This window comes from Aulonocara sp. 'chitande type north' Nkhata Bay, linkage group LG19 (assembly GCF_057382095.1).
Source record: "Aulonocara sp. 'chitande type north' Nkhata Bay isolate Kocher_YH1m ecotype deep benthic linkage group LG19, A_spYH_male_GT1.1, whole genome shotgun sequence".
Classification (NCBI taxonomy): Eukaryota; Metazoa; Chordata; class Actinopteri; order Cichliformes; family Cichlidae; genus Aulonocara; species Aulonocara sp. 'chitande type north' Nkhata Bay.
The window spans coordinates 18,819,341-18,840,174 of NC_141362.1; the positions used below are offsets into that span (position 1 = coordinate 18,819,341).

Here is a 20,834-nt window from a genome sequence, read left to right on the forward strand (position 1 = left end):
CACATTAGGAGGAGAACTGCACTTGTTTGTGAACTCTTTATCTGTATTTGTTCAGGGAAGGTTAACTGGCTCTCTGTTCCCTTTCCTTCCCTCATAGAGGGCCACTCGAGCCAAAGCCTTTGAGGACTTCCACTGGAGCAGGAATGGGTTTAATCACATGTATTGTACTGGCCTGGGAGGAGACACCGTGTCAGTTTAAGTTACATAAAAGTCTTGAAAATCTAATTTTCCCATTAGCCTCCTTGTGGAGTGTTATGCTCTTACACAAAACATCTTTTTCTGACAGTTTTGGTCGTTTCTGATGAGGGATTTCTATATTTTCAATTCAATTTTATTTATATTGCGCCAAATCACAGCAACAGTTGCCTCAAGGTGCTTTATATTGTAAGGTAGACTCTACAATAATATATACAAAGAAAAAATACAGAAATCATATGACCCGGTATGAGCAAGCACTTTGGCGATAGTGGGAAGGAAAAACTCCCTTTTAACAGGAAGAAACCTCCCAGCTAAGGGAGGGGCGGGGCCATCTGCTGCAACCAGTTGGGGTGAGAGAAGGAAAACAGGATAAAAGACATGCCTTGGAATAGAAACAGAGATTAACAAGTGTGATTCAATGCAGAGAGGTTTATTAACACATGTTGATTTAGAAAGGTGACTGAAAAAGAAATATTCAATGCATCTTGCATATTTTGTCTTTCTCATCATCAAGTAAGGATTTAGCAATATCTCCATATATATATTTATTGGAAACTCAGTCCAATTAAAACCAACTAAATTCAGTCTCAATGGCATAATCAGGCTGTTGAATGCTTGAAATATGAGATTTCTGTAGGTCTGACATTACAGGCAATAAACACTTTTTCCCCTGGTTTAAATCTGCAAACTGCATTAGCCACTGTTCAAGGTGGCAACTTTCTAATTCATAACATCAATCTAATTGAGCTGCTAAGCCTTTTTAGATTTATTCAGATAAGTTGCCTAAAAACTTGGCCTATTGCAGGCATAATTATCCAAGGACACTGGTCCTGCTTTGTTTAAGAGGTACAGATTTTAAACCATGTTTTTAGGAGCTTTGTCCAATGTCGTTTTTTTGATCCTGAGCTCTCAGTTAAAATCAGCTCCTGCAAGTTGCTGCAAATCTGTACGCTAAAAGCACCAACCTTTTGTTTTGGACCGAGTCGTGCTGTTCTCTATCCTGTTCCTGCAGTATGTTTCTTTTGATCCCAGATGGTGTTTTGGCTCCTGATGTTTGACCACAAACCCAAACACATGTACAACTCAATAGGATTATCATGGTTGTGCTGCAGTATCCCATACATGGCTCAGCTTTAACAGCAAGGACAGCTATTTAAGAATTCCCCTCCCGACATGACTGGAATACCTTGGGAACTTGCCAGAGACCAGACTGAGCCAAACGCACCAGCTCTTCACATGACCCGTGTGCCTCAGAAAGCAGGCCTGAGCGTCTTTGCACCACTAACTCTTCAGAAGATATTCTGGGATTCTGCTGAATGTTGACGTCAAGCAGTCGGACCGCACAGAAATTCCCCTTGTCTGCCCACCCAAACTGTGTGGCGTGGAGTGTGCCACCAGAGTAATTATACATATTTCAGCGGTTAATTAGAATGGGTTAACTGATGCGTTTAATAAGCCATCATTTGCAGCACTGAGAGGACGAGCCTCTTTTGTCAGACGGCCAATTAGAGCTCCTGTTGCTGCTCTCTGGGGTGGACTTCTATTAGTTTTGGCTGTATTTTAAAGCATAAAAATAGAAACCTTATTAGCCCTGCTAGCAGTATAGCTGTAGAGATCACAATGTTGGTCAGTTCACTAGTTTGAAATGGCTCAACAACTTAAAGTGTCCTGATTTTTGGAGAATAAAATAAAATACTCCCTCTTTCAAGTCTAAGGTTTCAGGTCATAATAAAAATTGTCTCGTCCTTACCAGATTCTAAAATGATTTAAATCCAACTTTAGATGGACAACACTATACGGCATATTGGATGTTATTATTTATCAAAGAAAAATTAAGTCAAAATACTGCAACAGAGTGTGAAAAGTACACCCCATAATGCCACAGCTGGTAAAACCACCTTCAGCAGACTTTGTCAGTCTCTCACGTCACTCTCGAGGAATTTTGGCTTCTTTTCAATGGGATTCAGTTCATTGAGGTTTGCAGGCATCTGTTTATACACAGCACTTTTAAGGTCCCACCACAGCATTTTAATCATGTTGAGGTTTGGACTTTGACTGGCCATTGCAGCGCCTTCATTTTTTTCTTTAGTGCTGTACTTGAGATCATTGTCGTGTTGCATGACCCAATTTCAGCCAAGCTATAGCTGCCAGACAAACTCTCTCCTCTATAGCGGAGTTCATGGTCAAGTCGATGACTTCAAGGTGCCCGGGTCATGTGACTGCAAAAAAAGCCCAAATCGTCACACCACCACTGCCGTGCTGACAGTTGGTTTGAGGTGTTTGTGCTAATATGCTATGTTTTTGGTTTTCACTAAACATGGTGATGTGCATTATGGACAGAAATCAGTCACATCTGTCTAAAATTTTGTTGCAGAGGTATTGTGGTTTCATCCCTTGCAGCTTTGCAAATCTAAGCAGTTCTTTTTAGACAGATGACACTTTCTCTTGGTAATCCTGTCCAAACAAGCCATACTTGTTCAGTCTTTTTCTAATTGTGCTTTTGTGGAGTTTAGCATTTAACATGCTGACTTAGGCCTGGGGAGTCTGAGATGTAGCTCTTGGATTGGATTTTTTTTTGTTTTTGTTTGTTTGTTTTTTTTGCAGTGTTGCATAGTCTGACCTTGGGGTGAAATTGGGACATCTACTCCTGTGAAGACTGGTAACCGTCTTGAATGTTTTCCACTTGTTTATATTCTTTTTCGCTGTGGAATGGTGGACTTCAAGTTGTTTGGAAAGACCTTGAGAACAACACATATCTGGATGCTCCAGACTAGAAAGCTGCCAAAACATCTGTGTTTTATAGAGGAGCTCACACTCTCTGAGGAAGTTTATTTGATTGACACAGCGAGGCTGTATTTATCTATTATAAAACCTGCTAAGGACAAGATGATTTGTTTTATTACGTTGAGAAATGTGAAATCATAGAATTTAAAGAATGTCTACTTTCTTTTTTCCATGAATTTGATAGCAGCAGCATCCATTAATAACAAATGTCCTCTTAAATGCTCTTTTTTTTTTTTTTCCAGGTAGGATTTTTTTCACACTTTAGCTGATTTCACTATCATTCTCAAAGTTTGGAAAGCTTGTTCATGTTACAAGAGGAGGACATCATAAAACTGGAAAGAGACTGAGAAGCTTGTCATAAGTAATCTCAACTTCCCTTCAGGGTCAAAATATACTTTCCCATCATTTTGGCTGCATTGTGTGTTCTGGTCCTTTAATTGAAAGCAACCAGAGTTCCTTTTTTTAGTTCACGTCTTATCTGAGAGACTTGTTCAGATATAAAAACTCTCGGACTCCCACCGCCCACTGGAACAAAAACTTGGTTATCATGACCTCGCACTGCTGAGCAGAGAGTGTTTCCTCTTAGGCACGAGGGACAGAAAAGGGACACACAGCACATTAAGAGAGCACTTAAAATATGTGGTTATTAAACTTGGCCTTGGAAAAGATATTAACCAGGGAGAAGCAGAACAGCAGGAGGAACAACACTGGCGTTCTTTATGTGGCAGGTTTGTCGGAAAAACTCAAAATTTTGTCCAAACATCACATTCGGCGTGCTTCAGACCCAGCAACAGCCTCGGACAAAATCTGGTTCATCCCAAGGACAAAATACACAAACAAGCTAAACAATAAAACATATGCTGTGCAAGAGAGTTTGGGCCTTTACATAGAAACAGCTCCTCAAAGCAAGACTGAGCTTTAAATCTGCACCTAAAGGAGAAAGGACACCATCGCTGAAAAGAGGTGGTGCCCTATAGGACACAAAATATCAGCCACCTATAATGCACTCTTGAAATCTCTTTCCCCATCATTCGCACGTTGACTGCTCCTTAGCAAAGCAGAGCCAGTTATGCATTACTAGCAATACAGCTTGATGGCTACTTTCAGCTCCTTCCTTTCCACAAAGGTAGCTTTTTACACCAGATGCCCTTCCAGACACAACCCTAAAGAGAATTTTCATCTCTGGGTGAAACTGAAGTAGATGCCTTTTTGATTGCTAAATGAACATGTTAACCACTGCACCACTAGAGCCATGCTCACTAACAATATGGTGTAACACTTGTTTGTGCTTCAGCACACTCATGGATAGCAGCTGGTCTGTGTTGTGAGTAATATACAACAGTAGCAGTACAGACTTTGTAGAATTTTACTGCTGTTTATGTGCACTGCTGTCATCTTGGGTTGTGGAGTCTGGGGTGGGGTAGCATTACTCTGACTTTTGGAGTTGGAACTCCAACTCAAGTGGGAGGGGTTTCCAGTTGAAAATTCTGATTGGGAACTTGGTATTTCGGATTTCTAAATTCAAATTGAATGCCCCAAGATTTAGATCTTGGCTCATGTGATCCAAAATTTAGGAGTGGGGGAAGAAGTCCAGTTGCTTTGAATTTTAGCCCTGACTTTGAGAACCTACACAGGCATGCTAAATATAAAGTATCAGCTTACTAACATTGGATAGCATATAACTGTTAGCTTCAAGACCTGAAGATGCAAACGGTGTGGCTGCAGGCTCTGCTTTCTTAATTAAATCATTAGTCTGCAAATGACTTATCAAACAGAGTTAGTTCACATAGATAATAACCACTGTTTCACCTTTTAGCCAGCTGTTTCTGGAATTATATTAAAAGTAAATGTAATGAATTGCTTTGCTCTTCAAATGGCTGTAGGCTAATTAGCTAATGGGAGTGTGTATGAGTCCAAACTCTTTAGTAAAAGCTGCAGCCAACTGCCTCCATCTTTGAGCCACAGAGCTGCTGCTGCATGCCTCTTTCTGCTCCTTTGTAGGTGCAGAGCAGTGGCAGGCAGCTTCCTTTTGGCTGGGGACTGCAGGCAGTGAGCTGGCAGCCTGCTCTCTGACTGTGACATCACTTTTCCAAACACTTACCACTGGAAGGTTGTCCATATATGGAAGAGCTCCACTTTCTCCAGACTGTCAGGTCTATCCCGCTTTCCTGCATTGTGTGTGTGTGTGTGTGTGTGTGTGTGTGTGTGTGTGTGTGTGTGTGTGTGTGAGAGAGAGACAGAGAAAGATATAGCCGGTTTTACCTTACAAGGCAGACAGACTTGGCCATCTCTTCACATGTTTGCAGGAGCTTTGTGGTGACTCATCTTTCTACTCACAGCTCTCATACTGTAGTAAATGGATGGATTATGAGATTAGCAGCACTGGGGCTCAGACAAAAGGAACCCCCTTACCCACCTTGTCCAATAATCTATTATTTTTATAGCATGATGTTGGATTTAATTTTGTTGTTTTTACATCTCATTGTTATCCAACCTTGCTCATACCAGGTTGGACTTAAGAATGGACTTAATTCTTTGTGGCATAGAATTACAAAGGTGCAGAAAACATTCTGCACCTTTCTAATTTTGGTTAACATGATAGCATCACACAGTTGCTCCAGATTTGTAAGCTGCACATCCATGATGAGAAGTTTCTGTTCCGCCACTTCCCAAAGGTGATTTGTTGGATTGAGATCTGGTGACTGTGAAGGCCATTTGAATGCAGTGAGCTCAGCTCTTAGTAGATCAGCAGTTTCTGAAAAACTCGGTCCAATAACCATACCAGATTCAAAGTCACTAAAATCAACTTTCTTTAACTTTAACTCTCAGTTGTGGATGGCTAAGTGAACTGTGTCACAGATGCTAATTTCTGAAGTGTTTCTGAGCCACAGAATTGTCCCTGTTTAGTAGGACCATTTTTTTCTTTGTCCACACTCACTAATTTACAACACGTTTGCATGGAGTGTCAGACTGGTTTCATTCATCCACACTTTGCATCATTCTTTGCATTTGCCAAGTGTGATGTGTGAACAGGCATCAGTTTTGGCAATGATTTTATTATTTATGCATGATCTCTCTTGGATTGTGCTTCTTTTCATTTTTAAGCAACTGTACGATCTTATGACCTCCTCTTGGATGTCAAATATTTTCTCCAAACTTTAGTTGGAGTTGGTTCATGTCATTGGATCCCAACTTATGACTAAACAGATTGAAAGAGGAGCTTCGTTCCTGCTGGATAATATCAAAACGGTTGGAAAGCATCTCAATAGTGACCGAAATTTTTAACACAACACCACAACATGAATGCAGCCCTCTTTGAAACCACTCCTTTATGTTTGCTTTACAGTCACACAAATAATTCCAGTTTGCTTAAAATATAAATGTAGTAAATATTTTTAAAGATATCCTGCTTATGTGTTACTGCCTGAACAATAATGAAAACATTTAAAGCAGTACCAGTACATGATATTCTGCATAATGAGGGGACTACTTTACTTTTAATACCTATATAGCCTTTTAAATTCAAAGTGTGGCATTTGGTATAACTGCAATGCACTCTGCAAAACAACCTACCAAAATATGACTGGTCCCCTGGTGCCCCATCCACCAAAGCTACTGGACTGGAGTACTGTTACTTAGACACGTGGTTTTTCCATATTATGCTACTTTCTGCTTTTACCGCATTGCATTATTTTAAAGGTCTTGTTAGTTAGTGTTTTTGCAGATTAATTGCCTTATTGTAGATCAAGCTACAGAACAATAAATAAGTGATTAAAATCATCAACAGCTGGAACATTAAAGAGATACATGCATCAATGAATCTGTTATCATAATCCAATAATATCATTTTGAAAAGTGTTACTGGACATAATACGTGCATTAAATATTGGGAATATATTTGGATTATACAACCTGTGCATTATTAAGCTACTGAAGTAGGATTATAGGTTTTACTTGCATTAATGCATTTAAAGTTTAAATGCATTAAATTCTCCCTAGCAGAACAATTATCCAACATGCCTTCTTGTGAAGCTCCACTCTTCACATAAGAAGTCTGAAACAGGAAACAGGGCTGCACATGAGCACGAAAATCATGTTTACTATGCCTGTTTTCTACCATAATTTTATTTCTGTTTTCAATATTTTCTGGGGAGCCCCCACCGCTGAAAAAGAAAAATATCTAGAAACGCCCCTGTTTCTAGGTTACTTTCCTCTACTTCACTTTGAATGCACAGCTTTTAATTTTACTTTTTGATACTTTGACTTGCGGAAAGATTATTACCTCTAATTATTTAAATAAAACAATTGAAATAAAAAAAAAAGTACACTTGTTTTAGTCAGATTACAGGCCGAAAGATATTTGGCTCGACCCAGGCAGTCAACCTTGGTTATAAAGCCTCACCACTGACAGCCCAAGCAGCCAGTCTGCTTCGGGGAGGCGGTTTCTGAGTCCCAGAGGCGTCCAATCGGATTCCTGGGTCTGCTATCGATTCCAATTTGTCTGAGGCAAAGTTTTTGCGTCCGTCGCTCCTCGATACTAGACCTGCCTACTGAGGGCTGAATGCTCCTGCTTGGGGAAAAAAATAGAGCAGATAGAAGAAGAAGAAAAGAGGCAGAGTTGGAGGGAGAGAGAGAAAAAGAGAGCGAGAGAGGGAAGCCGGGGGTGGACCGTTAATTTCATCCACACACCGTCTTGAATGCGTGGAGGAGAGTAGACTGAGCTGCTGTAAAAAAACATCACCTCGCCGAGGACCGGAGGACTTACGAGACAAGCAGAGAGCGTCTATATATAAAGCTTTATATATACATGTATAATATGGAACACTATGATGAAGAAAATTACTATATGCAACAAGAAGATGACTGGGATCGGGATCTCCTCTTGGATCCTGCATGGGAGAAGCAGCAGAGAAAGGTAAGGGCTTTGACTTCCTTCTGTCTCCCGTGCGGAAGTGGGATTGTTGCCTGTGATAATAATTAGGCTCTAATAACACAGCTCATTAATATTATCGCCACACATCCGCTTGGATTTGCACTTGGCGACTTTGGCTCCAGATCGATCCGTTAGTGGAGCCAGCAGACAACCAACGGCAGCCCCAAAAACCAGCTGGCAGTGGCTTGCTTTAATTATCAGGCTCATTATCGCGGCCAAAATCACCTGTACGGCTTCTTTGGGTACTTTTAAATACGGCTCCAAAACTTTTCTCGTCTACAGATCTCGGAGAGACTTGCGGATATCCCGCAGAGCTGTAGACGTATAGCGACCGTGTGTAGGAACAGCACTTTACGTGAAGCAGGAGGGAAAGCGTATGAGGAGGGACAATTAGAAGGCGGACGGGACGGCCACTTTTTCAGCGCAACAGATGTCAGCCATGCGCTTGACTGCATATGGTGTGTACCTGGCCCCTCCTGTCATCTGGCTTATGATGCGACGTGGATTAGGCCATGATTAACAACCCGGGGATGGAGTGTATTTGTGTGAGAAGGGGGGTAAACTCACCATAATTCCCTCCGACTCCCCTTTATTTAGCCATTTTACGCGCGGATTCTACGTATTTTCTAGCGCCACTAACAAAGGAGTACTTGTTTCTAGTTAGGAAGTTGTTTGCGGTGTTATTACCAGTGATAGAAAGTTAGCCATTTGACTTCTGACACTACTTTTCTTCCCCTTTGAGTGATTATGAGCGCTGTAACCCGAACTGCACACGGTTTATATTTTCAATAAAGAGCTTTAAGACGTCTTAACAAGTCCGGATCTTCTACACGCGTCTCCCAGCTGCTGCTCGTTTTCCAAATGGAATATGAATGGTCTGTTTCGAGAATGGGTGCTACTTTTCCCCTCCCTGTTCCCCATACTTGTCCTCTGCTTTGAAAAAGGGGGAAGAAAAACGCTGTGGAATCTGAGTAAGCTGTGGTTTGGTTTGGGCTGGGCTTGGATGGGAGCAAGCGTGCCCAAAAATGGTAATAATCGGCCCCTCTCGCTGCTGTTGGAAAACTTCTCCCCGAGTTTCTTTCTTGCTCTACGAAGCTCTCGGCTTCTGGTTTCCTGGATTATGTCATCGGCAGGCTGCTACCGGTCGAGAGCAGATAAAGGGGAAGTAAAGGAAAGGTATGCGGGGTTGATGTCAGGTGTGAACAGTAGACCGAAGTGCTTCGGACATCAGTAGGTAATTGTCTCCTGCTGGTGCTTCTTTAGGGGCTTTTGGTATATAAAGGTCATCATGCAACAAACGGGAAAGTTTCACCTGGCTGTTTTGTTCTGCCCATATCGCAAACAAGTCAGAATTTGTGGTGAAACACTTGCCTGTGATAACCTGCACATTCCTGTGCCTGCATGGCCCTCATTGATCTAATCATCCAGCAGAGAGCAAGGATATTTATTCATGTAAACTTCCCCTTGTCTGACAGAGCACTGATGATGGGTTATGTTGAGGTCTGACCAGACACAATTGCAGACTGAGAGGGATCACAGCAGCCCCCACCTTCCTCTGCAGGCCTGCACCTCTGTCCTTTGCCCCAAGGAGGGCATGGATAACTGTCACACGCGTGCACACAGCACTGAAAAATTCCTCCCAAGCTTCAGCAATCAGCTCTACTGCTGATGTACAGATAACCAGGAAGCCTTTCAGTCTCTCCCTCATAACTTTCTTTATTCTGATCTTAGTGTTTAAGTGCTTCAACATCTAAGATGTTGGTCACTGTACTTAAACATAAAATGAAACGATAGCTGATTATTTGAAGGTTTTTGCTGTTGTAGAATATAACTGGAGTTATCTAAACTCACTGTTGTTTGGATACTGATACAGACCACCAAGATGTGATAATTAGGTGGATAAAAATTTACAACCAAATTAATTCTCTTTGGGTCCAAGTGGCCATATGTGTCCATGCTGGGTGTCTCTTTACTGTTCAAGTGTCTTTTAAACTTTTTAACAGTGCAAAAGTACAAAAAAAGAGCACATTACACAGGTGAGGGCTTTTTTTCCAGGCTCTTTTGCAATTCACTAACACACACACACACACACACACACACACACAAGCCTGGCGTGTCTGAGAGTGCTTAAAATATTTGGAGTCCGATACAAGTCTTAACCTGACTCCCACGCACAAAGATATCTTCTAATCTTGAAATCCTAATGTCTTTGCATACCCAGGTGTCTGCTGCCCTCTGCCAAAGGTTACATGAAGCTCACATATTGTCACCTTTATCACATGATACATTCCTTAGTGATCACTCTGAGTGAACTTTATCGTCGCGCTCCTTTAATTTTTGGTCATTTTGTTTTTCTGTAGCTGGAAGGTGGAGTTCAGGTGTTAACTGCTCTAGCTAATTTGTCCAGGTTTGTCCTTATAAGGGTATGAGCTGCAGCACGTTCCACCAGATCTGCCTGTAAACCTCCCGCCTCCTACTTCCCATCTCACACACCCCTAAACTCTGTGTTCCCAACCCACACCCACATTCCCCTGGCCAGACTCTACAAGCCAGGTCACAGATCAGAGTCTCTGATCTCACGATTTGTTCACCTTCGCCAATAAAGTGGAGACAGACGCAGAGCATACCTGTTCTCTGAGGCAAAGAGCAGAAAAGTGGTGTGTCTCTTTAATTTGTGATGACTGCCGGCAGCAGAATCAGCGTGCTGATCAATAGATTTCTCTGAATTGTGATGTCAGAGAGTTCATGTGCTATGTGGCCAGGAAGGCTTTGCAGAGGCTTGCCTGTCTGTGTGATGCATATGTGGGAAGTGTCTGTAAAGCGAATCAGTCACCACTGTGATCAATCAGCACTGGGCGTGGCTGTCACAGGCAGCAGACTTCCCAATTCGGCACCCTGACCAACATCCACGTACAGTCACTCAACCTCTTCTGGAAGAAGTAGCACGATTAATTTGATAAGCAATAATTTCAATAACTGAAGTAAAAATTTCAAAGATTTTCCCATGTGGCGATGTGCTGAGTGATTTCCTTCACCATACATGGATATTTTAGTTCTGTAAATAAGCAAGTCTGTTGGCTGCTCGTGTCCTAAAAAACATCAAGTTTCATCACTCAGGAAACTGACTCAACACATGAATGACGGTGTGACGTTTTACTTCTAGTAAGAAAACCTTTAAGAGATGAGTGTTTTGTTCCACACTGGCAGCTGTTTGCTACATTGCATAATAGGATGTGTAATGTCAGCTCTGGCCACCTCTCAAAATGCTTCCTGTCATCAAATTCCTCTGTTCCCATGATGCACCTTTCCAAACCTTTTTTTTTTTTTTTTTAAACAAAAGGAGAAGAGTGTCAGATCGTTGGTGACAAAGCGGTGGATGTCAAAAGAGTAAAAAAACCCTCCAGCCACCCACCTTCCTCTCTGTCTCTGTCTCCCAGGCAGCTCTGCTCTCCACACTGATCAAGGCGTCAAGTGCTGAAATGTTGCTCCTCTTCACTACATAAAACATGAGCAGGCTGAAGAGTGTGTCACATTTATTTTCCATTTTCAGTAAACTGCCCGTCTGTGTCATGTGATGTTTTCCTTGCTGCGGCCTGTCATTGAGCCCTGATGACCACTGCCACCAAGGACTGCACTCAATCATATGATTAAACTCACATGTGCTTATCATCGTTTGTGTACATAGCGCTTGAATGATATTTTGAGCCAGTAAAATGTCATTTTGTCAGTGACCTTATGAGAGAAACAGTTATAAGTCTTATAATAGCAGTTAAATGAAACACACGATAGGACTGAGATATGCAGAAAATATGAACAACAAAAGAGAAAATGCTTTTTTTTTTTTTTTTTTTTTTAACTTGTGAGGGTCAGTTTAGGAACATAAATTTACACATGTGAATTTAGTTTGTTTAAATATACAATACAATCTAATAATATGGATAATATTTGCACTATTTCCGGTCTACAAACACAGAAACAAACACACACAGTCAATGGGAAGAGTTGTTGCTCAGCCAGCTTTGAGGTAAAACATTCCCAGCATGTGCTTTGCACAATGTGCAATAGTCAAAGTTATAGTGTTAAAATATGTCCACAGTCATGGTTTAACATGTGAACAAATTCAGGTTATCCGCTTCCTCGGGGTGAGACAGGCTACAAAAAAATACAAGCAAAGACATTTTCTTGGTTTATCCTAAACCGTTTCCAAGTTTGGAAGATGAATTTGTGTTAATGTTCTTTATATCTTCCTAGGAAAATGGGAAACATTTATTAATATGTATGTAAACATGGATTTAAATACAGAATATAAGGTAAAAACAGAGTTTTAAGCGCTAATGAGCTTGAAAGTCAGTATTTGGTATGGCGATCTTTATTCTTCACGCAGCCTGAACTTTCTTAGGAAAGTTTTCTTCCCTTGATGATTCTGATTACGAGACTGGACGTCAGTGGAAAAAGCAGCCAAAGACCTTCAGAAAGCCTGGAGAGCTATTGCCAAGGTTAAGAAGACGAGATGTGACATGTTGCTGGGATGTGTTAGCCACTCTCCCATTTCTGTGATGTATCTTTATATTTAGAGGACTTTTAAAAAAAAAAAAAAAAAAAAAACTATTGCGAGACTGTGAAGTCCCGGTCGTTTCTCCGATGCGGCCTTTATCTGATTCAGAGATGCTTCAGGGAAGTGAGCAACCTTTTGTCTGTTTGTCAGCAGGAGGCAGTTCAGCATCCTTTTCTCAGTCACTTAGTCATCTGTCAGGGTGGCTGCAGCTCCCTGTGAAGCACTAAAAAGTCTCAAAATTCAATATGTGAGTGAAAGATATCTTATTAGAAGACTCAGGAACTCCCAGGTGGATCCTACTGTTGTGGTTACTGCCGCCAGACTATAAATCCCAACAGGGGCTCCCAGGAGAAGCAGTCATGATACCCCGGTCACGGCTCTCAGGGCTCTGTCTCGTTTTCTGTATTGATGGGGTCACATGCTGACACCCAGGCTGAGAGCGCACAGGATCATCCACTCTCCCCATCATAGGAAGTTTTATGTGCGTGCTCCTAGCTCAGCTGGAGGGGTGTGCTCAGAGGAGTTGTGCAAATTTTATATTCCAGATATTAAAGAGCAGATGTTTTATCTTGAATTGAAATGCAGTGGTTTAATGACACAGACGTGTTTATAATTTTGACTGAAATAGATTTTTATTCATGAAAGAAGCATTTACTGTCAACCTGTTGAATGCCATATGCACGTTCCCATGAAAAACTGAATGTCTTCCATGTTTCTTCCAGTTTTCTCATTTGGGATTCAAACCAAAAACAAGATTCCTGCCATGAAACTGCTTCCTTTCTTCTTTTGTAAAATCTTCCTGTAAACTGATCCGGCGTGAACGCAATGTGGGTTTGATGGAGTCTGTTTCATAATTAGCTGAAACATCTTGTTATCTGCTGCTAATGAGAAGCTTTCAGTCTGGAGGAAACCCTCTCCTCTTTATGGCCTGAAGCTTTTGGTGGATGTACGGTGTGTCAGAAGACTGACCTGTGTCTAATGACTCTTACATAACCCCACTCTGCGTCTCAAGAAGGTGTTTTATTCTGCTGGGGCTTTAGTTGGAGGACTGGTGTCACTGTTTGCCCAGGAAATGTCAAATTGAAGGAGCTGTTTTTACTTTAATTGCTTCTTATGTGATGTTCCCTTACTGAGTTCATAATTTTTGGAAGAACTACTGGATGCACTGGCACACATTAATGGTTCTCAGATGTAACTCAATGAGTTTTCATGATTCCCAGCTATGCTATGAAGTAGGTATTGTCTGTATCTTGTGAGTCTGTGTGTGTTTGTCTTCAGGGGAAAGTTGAGACCTGACGACACCTTCTTTCTTCAACCGCACAGGCTTTTTTGAGTTTATATTGACTGGATTTGTCAAGGAAATAACACTGCAACTGTGCAAGGTAAAGGCATGAAACTTTGTTAGTTCAAAGTAAAGAGTGCTGGAATCAGAGGGGCAAATGTCAGTTCCCACTTTATGTCTAGTTTCCTTATGAAGTGCAGGAGTATTTTCTCAGAACTCACTGGCATTGTGGTGGGATCTTTTTTCTGGCATGAGTGTGCTTTAGGTCCCTGCATTTGGAGCATTGCTTAGTGTTTAGTTTTTTTTCACCTGAATTTTTCCTTGGATACAGATTTTCCTGATCAGATGCTGCTGGAAGAATTAGTTTAAACTTGAATATCTGAATAGCCATGTGCAGCACTGTGGATGTATCTCCTCTGTGTGTGTGTTACCATGCAGTGAGAGCCAGCGACTGAGAGAGTTGTTCCCAGCTGTCTGAAGAAAGAAGGTCAGACCGCTGCACAACTTCTCGTCCGTTCTTGGCCTGCAAAAACATTTCCATGCTGTTGGTGAAATTCTCATCGCTGAACAGTTTCTCCTTTATTTGTTTCAGGAAGGTGCATGCTAATCTATCCTCATCCAGCTGAACAGTACATCTTAGTTTGTAAGAATCCACTGTTTGAAAAGTCAAATGTGAGCAATTACCAGGCTCTTATCTGAGCAGCTCCCAAAGGCCCAGGCCCTGATGCAAATTCTTGACTTTTCTCTAGCTCCAAATTTAGAAACGTTGTATATAGAAGTCAACCCCAAGCCATCGGTCATTAAAACAGTTTCAAGACCCATTGTTCAGTGAATTTTAATTACTTAGTTTCACGGGTTTGGATACGTTTGACTGCTTTGCTTCATTTGAAGTTTCATGAATGACAATTAATGCTGCATAGACTGCAGTTTGTTGTTATGTGTACGTTATTGTAGCCTCTTTGAGACCCCAGACTTTTTAGATTCTGCATTAACTCTGAGCTTTGGGGTCAAGGTGCTTTCCTGTGGAGACGACACTGCCGATCCCAAAAAAATAAATCTGCTCAATACCCAATATGCAACCATGTGTGGATCCACTGCACACTTATGATCACATGTTTTCAATACCGTACGACCCAGAGGGGCGTTTATAGGTGATCTGTCTGCATGTTTCCAAGAATTTTTTTTCATGCACCACATGGGAAGGATGTAGTCGAGTCTTTCTTCCGCTAATGCTATTAATCACACCACATGCATTCTCAAGTGCATGTGCTGACTGCTTTGAAGCCAGGAGGGGGTTTGTACTGTACTCAGAAGGTCTGTGCACATGCTAGTGTATTAGCTTTAAGCCTCCTCATGGGAGCAGCTGTAGTGCGTTTCCTATACAGAAAAAAAAGGGGGAAAAAAAGCTTTGAGTAAACAGACACCATGGTAAAAACAGGGCGCAGGCACACCTTTCCATTCATTCATCTGTGTGGGTGTAGCTCAGGGGCAGAGAAAGGAGAGCATGGGGGGGAGGAGGCAGTGAGTGGAAGAAGAGACTCGGACAGAGGAGCTTTCAGGGCTCGGGACAAAGAGAGTGTGTTCAAGAGGCCGTCTATTGTCACATTGTCAACCTGGATTCAATAATTCATCATCATCAGCAAGGTTAGAGTTTGAGCTATCAAATGACTTCCCTCTTCAGGTGCTTTAGCTTACCATAAACACTGGAAACTGGGGAGACGGCTAACCTACACCGATTAATAAAAGAGAAGATTTGTTTCTATTCCTCAGTTTTTGTAGAAGGAAAAAAAAGATGGTATGGTACAGTCACATGGGTCCAGAGACTGGTCAGTGACCACCTGCTAACCACCAGTTATGAGGGCAAAAATTAGTATTCCCCAACTGGTTGCCGACAGTCGCTGTGGAAAGCTTCATTCATCCAGTCCTAGAGCAACTGCAAAAAGTGTCACACCCTCATTGTGAAAGATTTTGCCCAGCGATGTCCAGCAACTGCTTGACAACTGGTTGGGAAATACACGTTTTTCCTGAGAGAAATGTGGTTGCCAAGCAATCTCTAGCTAAGCTAACCAAGCTACTTTTTTATTTTTTTATTTTTATTTTTTACATTTAATAGACAGACATGTAAGGCATATAAACCTCCTCATTACATCTATACCAGATAGCAGGTAACCTTGTTTTCTAGAATTTGCTTTTGAGTTCTTCATTTAACATTGAAAGAAATGGTAAAACAGGACTCATAGCACTTAATGACCAGCTGCAAAGTTTCCAGACTGAGGGGAAAAAACAGGAAGGACATTCCTAATTAGCAAACTAGCTAAGAACATGGTCAAATTAAATGGATTTCCAGGAAGCAGTTTGCCACCCTTTTTACAGAAAAATTTTTTTTTTTTCTTTATCAAAAATCTGCTTTTGCTGATCACTTCCCACATGATGTAAAATTGTTTCTTGGATGGCTTAACTGATTTTGGAAGCTCACTGACAAAGTGGATGTGAAAAACTCATCAGATATAGGGTTAAAAACAATCACTACAAACATCATTCCATAACATCAGCTTGAAACATCTTATCCATCATATTATATTTTCTTTTTCATTCCTTTCATCCGTTTCTCTCCCTCGCTTCCCGTTATTTACTTTCTCTCCACTATCTATCCCCCTTTGTGTGGCTGAGTGGGTGGCAATGGATTTAAGGAAAACTTGTTTTGCTTTTTTCCTCCGTGCTTGTTTTAGTCTGGGCATGTTGAAATCTCCCTCCAGCTTTATCAGGAAGCCACTGCGCACAGGGTGGTGCATCACTGTTTGCACTGTGTGTAGTAAATGGGCAATTGGAGCATTTGAACAATACAGGCGGGATGTTTCTTAGTGTTTTATTTACACTGTGGGCAATTAAGTCTAATTCAGAAGGAGTCAAATTCACTGCAGTGACTAAGCCTTCCTAGGTGGCCAGAAAGAGATGAGAGGAAGTAAATATGAAGATGAAAATGATCCTGTGAGTGATAATAAGTGAGTTCTTGGCGTGGGGAGTGTCACTGGGAAAATTGAGGCCGGGGGCTATTTGTTCTGTTGTACTCCTACACTCTTCTAAAGTGGGACAAGTATTGAACGTCTGAATTTCAATCAGTGGCTGCTATTGATCCTGTGCTCCACCGGCACTCATGGTCAGCTAGAGCGGACTCCCTGCAGGCACGTCACATTGTGGTCTGACGACTCTGAGCTGTTTGTGATACGCGTTTAAATTGCACAGTAGCAGCGAGGGCTGAGCGACACCTCGGCTCCCTGCCCTGCTCTCTTTTGTCAGTTTCCTGCAGGATTAGCCTGCAACCTCCTGACGTCACTTCATTTATGACGGTAAGCAGCAGCAGCTTCTGTGAAGTGCTCGCAGCAGATCTCATTACAAGTTGTAACAGACACCTCCCCTTGATGGCCCCACCCCAGCAACCCAAAGCAGGAGGAAAGCCAGCCTGCTGCTTGTTGGTGTGTAGTGGAGAGCCCTCGGCAGAGCGGTGGGGCAGCAGAGTGGTTTAAGCTGCATGAAGTGCTGGCAGGTGCTGGTGCTGGTGGATGGACTTTAGGAGGGAGGGTGGTACAACCGTCACAGTAGCTAACTGTGGAGTTGAGTTGTAGTCTTGGCAGATGTGTGCGCGTGTGTCCTCCTGAACGCCCATAAAAGTCTTCCCACACTTTGTTTTTCTCAGTTTTTTTGAAGGATAATCTCTATGACCAAAAACCAATACAGCTCAGAACAGCCAGAGGAGAAACGTATATCACATATCACTTTATCCACTGGTGTTGGATGGTTTTATTTGTATGAAGTTTTCTCTCCTTTCTGTTGATGATAAATTGTGGTTCAGCTGTGTTGCCCTGAGCACAGAGTTTCTCTCAGGAGCAAAACAAAAATAGGAATAAAAGAACTTAAACTGGGTAAAATGGGGTACATTCATCCTTTCTAATAAGTCAAGTTATCCATTTCTTGGTGCGTTTGATGGCTTTGATTTATGAATCAATCACTGATCCAGCTGAAGGTCATCTCAGCCGAGCATTTACTAGATGAGACTCCAAAGGAAGAAAGAAGAAAGGCCACTGCTCGTTTCAATACTTTCATTAAAGTGTTTCATGTGGGGCCGGTGTGCCTCCATCATAGCTCTCTGCACTTTCTCCAGGACATTTATCTCAGCTTGCAGCATCAGTCTAATCTAGGCTTGTGTAGCCATTTTTGGTCATTCTTCCAGATGTGGGAATATGAGCCCACATTTAAATTATTTTTATAGTCCACATACCATGTGACTTTTTGCTATTTGCTGTTTCTCTAAACGAGCAATGAGCAAATCATCCATCATAAGTCTTAAAAAGGGTTTCATAAACTTCATACAGGATTATGTGTACAATTACAAATGTAACTGCCACAGAAAATATGTGGTGCACATATTTAGATGGAAGCGTTTGATTGGAGCTTTTCTGCCACGTTTATTCTGAAAAACTGATATTTAAGCTAAACTCTGATGTTCTTTGGGGTCAGCAGCAGGTTGGCACCACTTTAAGGGGCTGTTTCATGTTAGAGCAGGTCAGTGGCCCCTGGAGCTGAGCTGTATAGGTCAAGGACGCTGTAACCAAGGTTTGGGTGCATGTATTACTTGGACCTTTGGCAGTGCTCGTTTCTGTTGAAGAAAATTTTCAGTTCAGGTTTTTTTTCTGAACTGAGAGTGTTACCACTTCTGTGTTTGACTCGCAGGTGGAACTGATGAACACGAAGTTTAATTTTGTATGTCTGGCTATCAACAGCATCAGACTGCATTGTTTTTATGGCTCAGTGCTGAAACTCAACCGAATTATACACAATAAATTGATGTGTGCATGCAAGTTTCTTTCTTTTTTTTTTTTCCCATGTAATGCTGTATTTAATGCTACATTAATATAAGAAATTGGATGAACAGGTCTCAGCATTTTCCCTTTTTGACGTGGGGAGCTTCACTGATAACATTTTTAGCCACAGAAAAACAAGCAAAGAACCTATTAAAGGCTTGAAACACCCTCATGTGGCCCACGTCACATAGCGTCCCTCGAGACTCTCCCATTAACATTAAAACACTGAACAAATCAGCATTTTTGAGGACAACTTTGGAAACAGATCATCAACAAACACCAAAAACAAATCTATTCCTGTGTGAATTGTGCTGTCTGCCACAGTGAAACAATTACAAAGGTAGAAAGAGGAAGAGAAAAACTACAGATATGAGGGGGTTTTTTTGGACATGTGAAAGACACACTGACTCATTGCTCTGGCTACCTGCAGAATTAAATATGTTAATTCAAGTAATTATAAATCGGGAAAGCATATTTTGTTTGCGAACTTGGAGAGAAATGTCTGTTTTCCTGGAAGCTTCTAGTTTGGTGCACAGAAAATTACTGCAGAAGTGCATTGGCCTTAACAGGACATGTGCAGTATAGCTGATGGGTGGATGAGTTGAAAGTGTCTTTTGTTTGAGTGCAGTGTAGCTCCTCCCCAGCTCAGCATTTCTCTGAGTCAGGTGATGGTCAGCAGTGAAAATCGCTGCTTCGGCACAAAGCAGCACCACGACTGGCTACCTACCATCACACGACGGCTGCTGGCAAACCGAGCTCGAGCTGACTCACGATTACTCTGAACCCGGCCACTGTGCTTCATCATATCTGTTTACATTGCTGTCCAACTGTTGTCAGAGACAGCTCAGGCATGACTCAGGACTCGAAGCTGTGATAATAAGTTCTCTTTACAGTGTCAGCATCTTCGTAAATTTGTATTTTTTTTTTAAAAACAAAATTGTATTGATACTAACACTGCAAACAAACAATATAATTTAATTGACGCAAGCATATAAAAGAAACATTCAAACTACAAGTGTATGCACATGCTGTAAACTCAGCCTCCTGCAAAAACACAGACCTTAATGTTTGTTTAAGTACTAGGAACATAAGCTGTACTTTCATTTTGGACACATACGCTGCAGTGAAATGGGATCCGTCACAGAGTGGCCTTTGTGCGGTGGGAGACTCCTGCTTTGAGCCAGCGAAGTGGGGAGATACATGTTCACGCTGGGCTTTTCAATGACTCGCTGCTCAGCAAGGCCTCTTTGATGCCCAGAGTCTATTTGAATAGCATCTGCACATAGATTTGCATCCAATTTGTGTGCTGTGAGATCATCAGAAGTGCTGCGTCTTCTTATCAGCTTGCGTCATACTCAGACATTTGTCTGGATATAAACCTGCTTGTTCTTAGTCTCATCAAATATGTAAAATTCAGGAAGTAGATAGAAGGTATTTGCTGTTTTATGGATATCTTCAAAGTTTGCACTTTGTACATTTGAGGAAGAAGAAATAAAACTACATATTGTAAGATGTTTTTAGTTATTTATTTCTAGTGCATTCAAAAGCTGCAAAAGGGTTAGATGGTGATGCATCTTTCAGGAAAAGTGGTGCTCAAAGTGCGAAAATTTCAAACAAAATTGCTGAGTACAGCTTCAAGTCAAGTCAGTTTTATATAGCATATTTTAGCCAACCCGAAGTGCTTAACAGGCTCTCTTCCACAGCATGTCTTTATCCTGTCTTCCTTCTCTCACCCCAACCAGTCACAGCAGATGGCCGCCCCTCCCTGAGCCTGGTTCTGCCAGAGGTTTCTTCCTGTTAAAAGGGAGTTTTTCCTCCCCACTGTCGACATATGATTGTTGGGTTTTTCTCTGTATGTATTGTAGGGTGTACCTAAATATAATATAAAGCATCTTGGGGCGTTTGACTGTTGTTGTGATTTGGTGCTATATAAATAAAACTGAATTGAACAGATACCTTCATTCGCAATCCACGTCTCCAAGAACCCACAACACCGAACATGCACACACAGACAATATAGTAAAGATAATAACTTGAAAATTAGTCAGAATGTCAGAATAAAAATGTTAAATTCCAACTGTGGTAAATAAAAGAGGAATAGATCATATTTACAGTGACCAAACCGTGAGGGACCTCAGAGGTGACTTAAAGCAACTGAGACTAGGTACAGCTGATTTCAACAATTCTTGAAGAGGTTTTTTTTTATGAGGGAAGGCCGCCCAG

General features: G+C 41.6%; 1 protein-coding gene across 6 annotated transcripts in view; it reads left to right on the forward strand.

The window, feature by feature from the left end:
- Positions 1–7,497: 7,497 nt before the first annotated feature.
- The window catches only part of actn1 (actinin, alpha 1), a 58,588-nt gene continuing 45,251 nt past the window's right edge, over positions 7,498–20,834 (forward strand). For 3 of the 6 annotated variants that reach the window (XM_086275792.1, XM_086275795.1, XM_086275797.1), the window contains exon 1: positions 7,499–7,897. In XM_086275792.1, coding sequence (XP_086131918.1) covers positions 7,790–7,897 — 108 coding nt within the window. In that variant the 5' untranslated portion in view covers positions 7,499–7,789. Of the gene's footprint in view, positions 7,898–20,834 lie in introns of all 6 variants that reach the window. The other 3 variants (XM_086275793.1, XM_086275796.1, XM_086275794.1) reach the window with 2 other exon arrangements.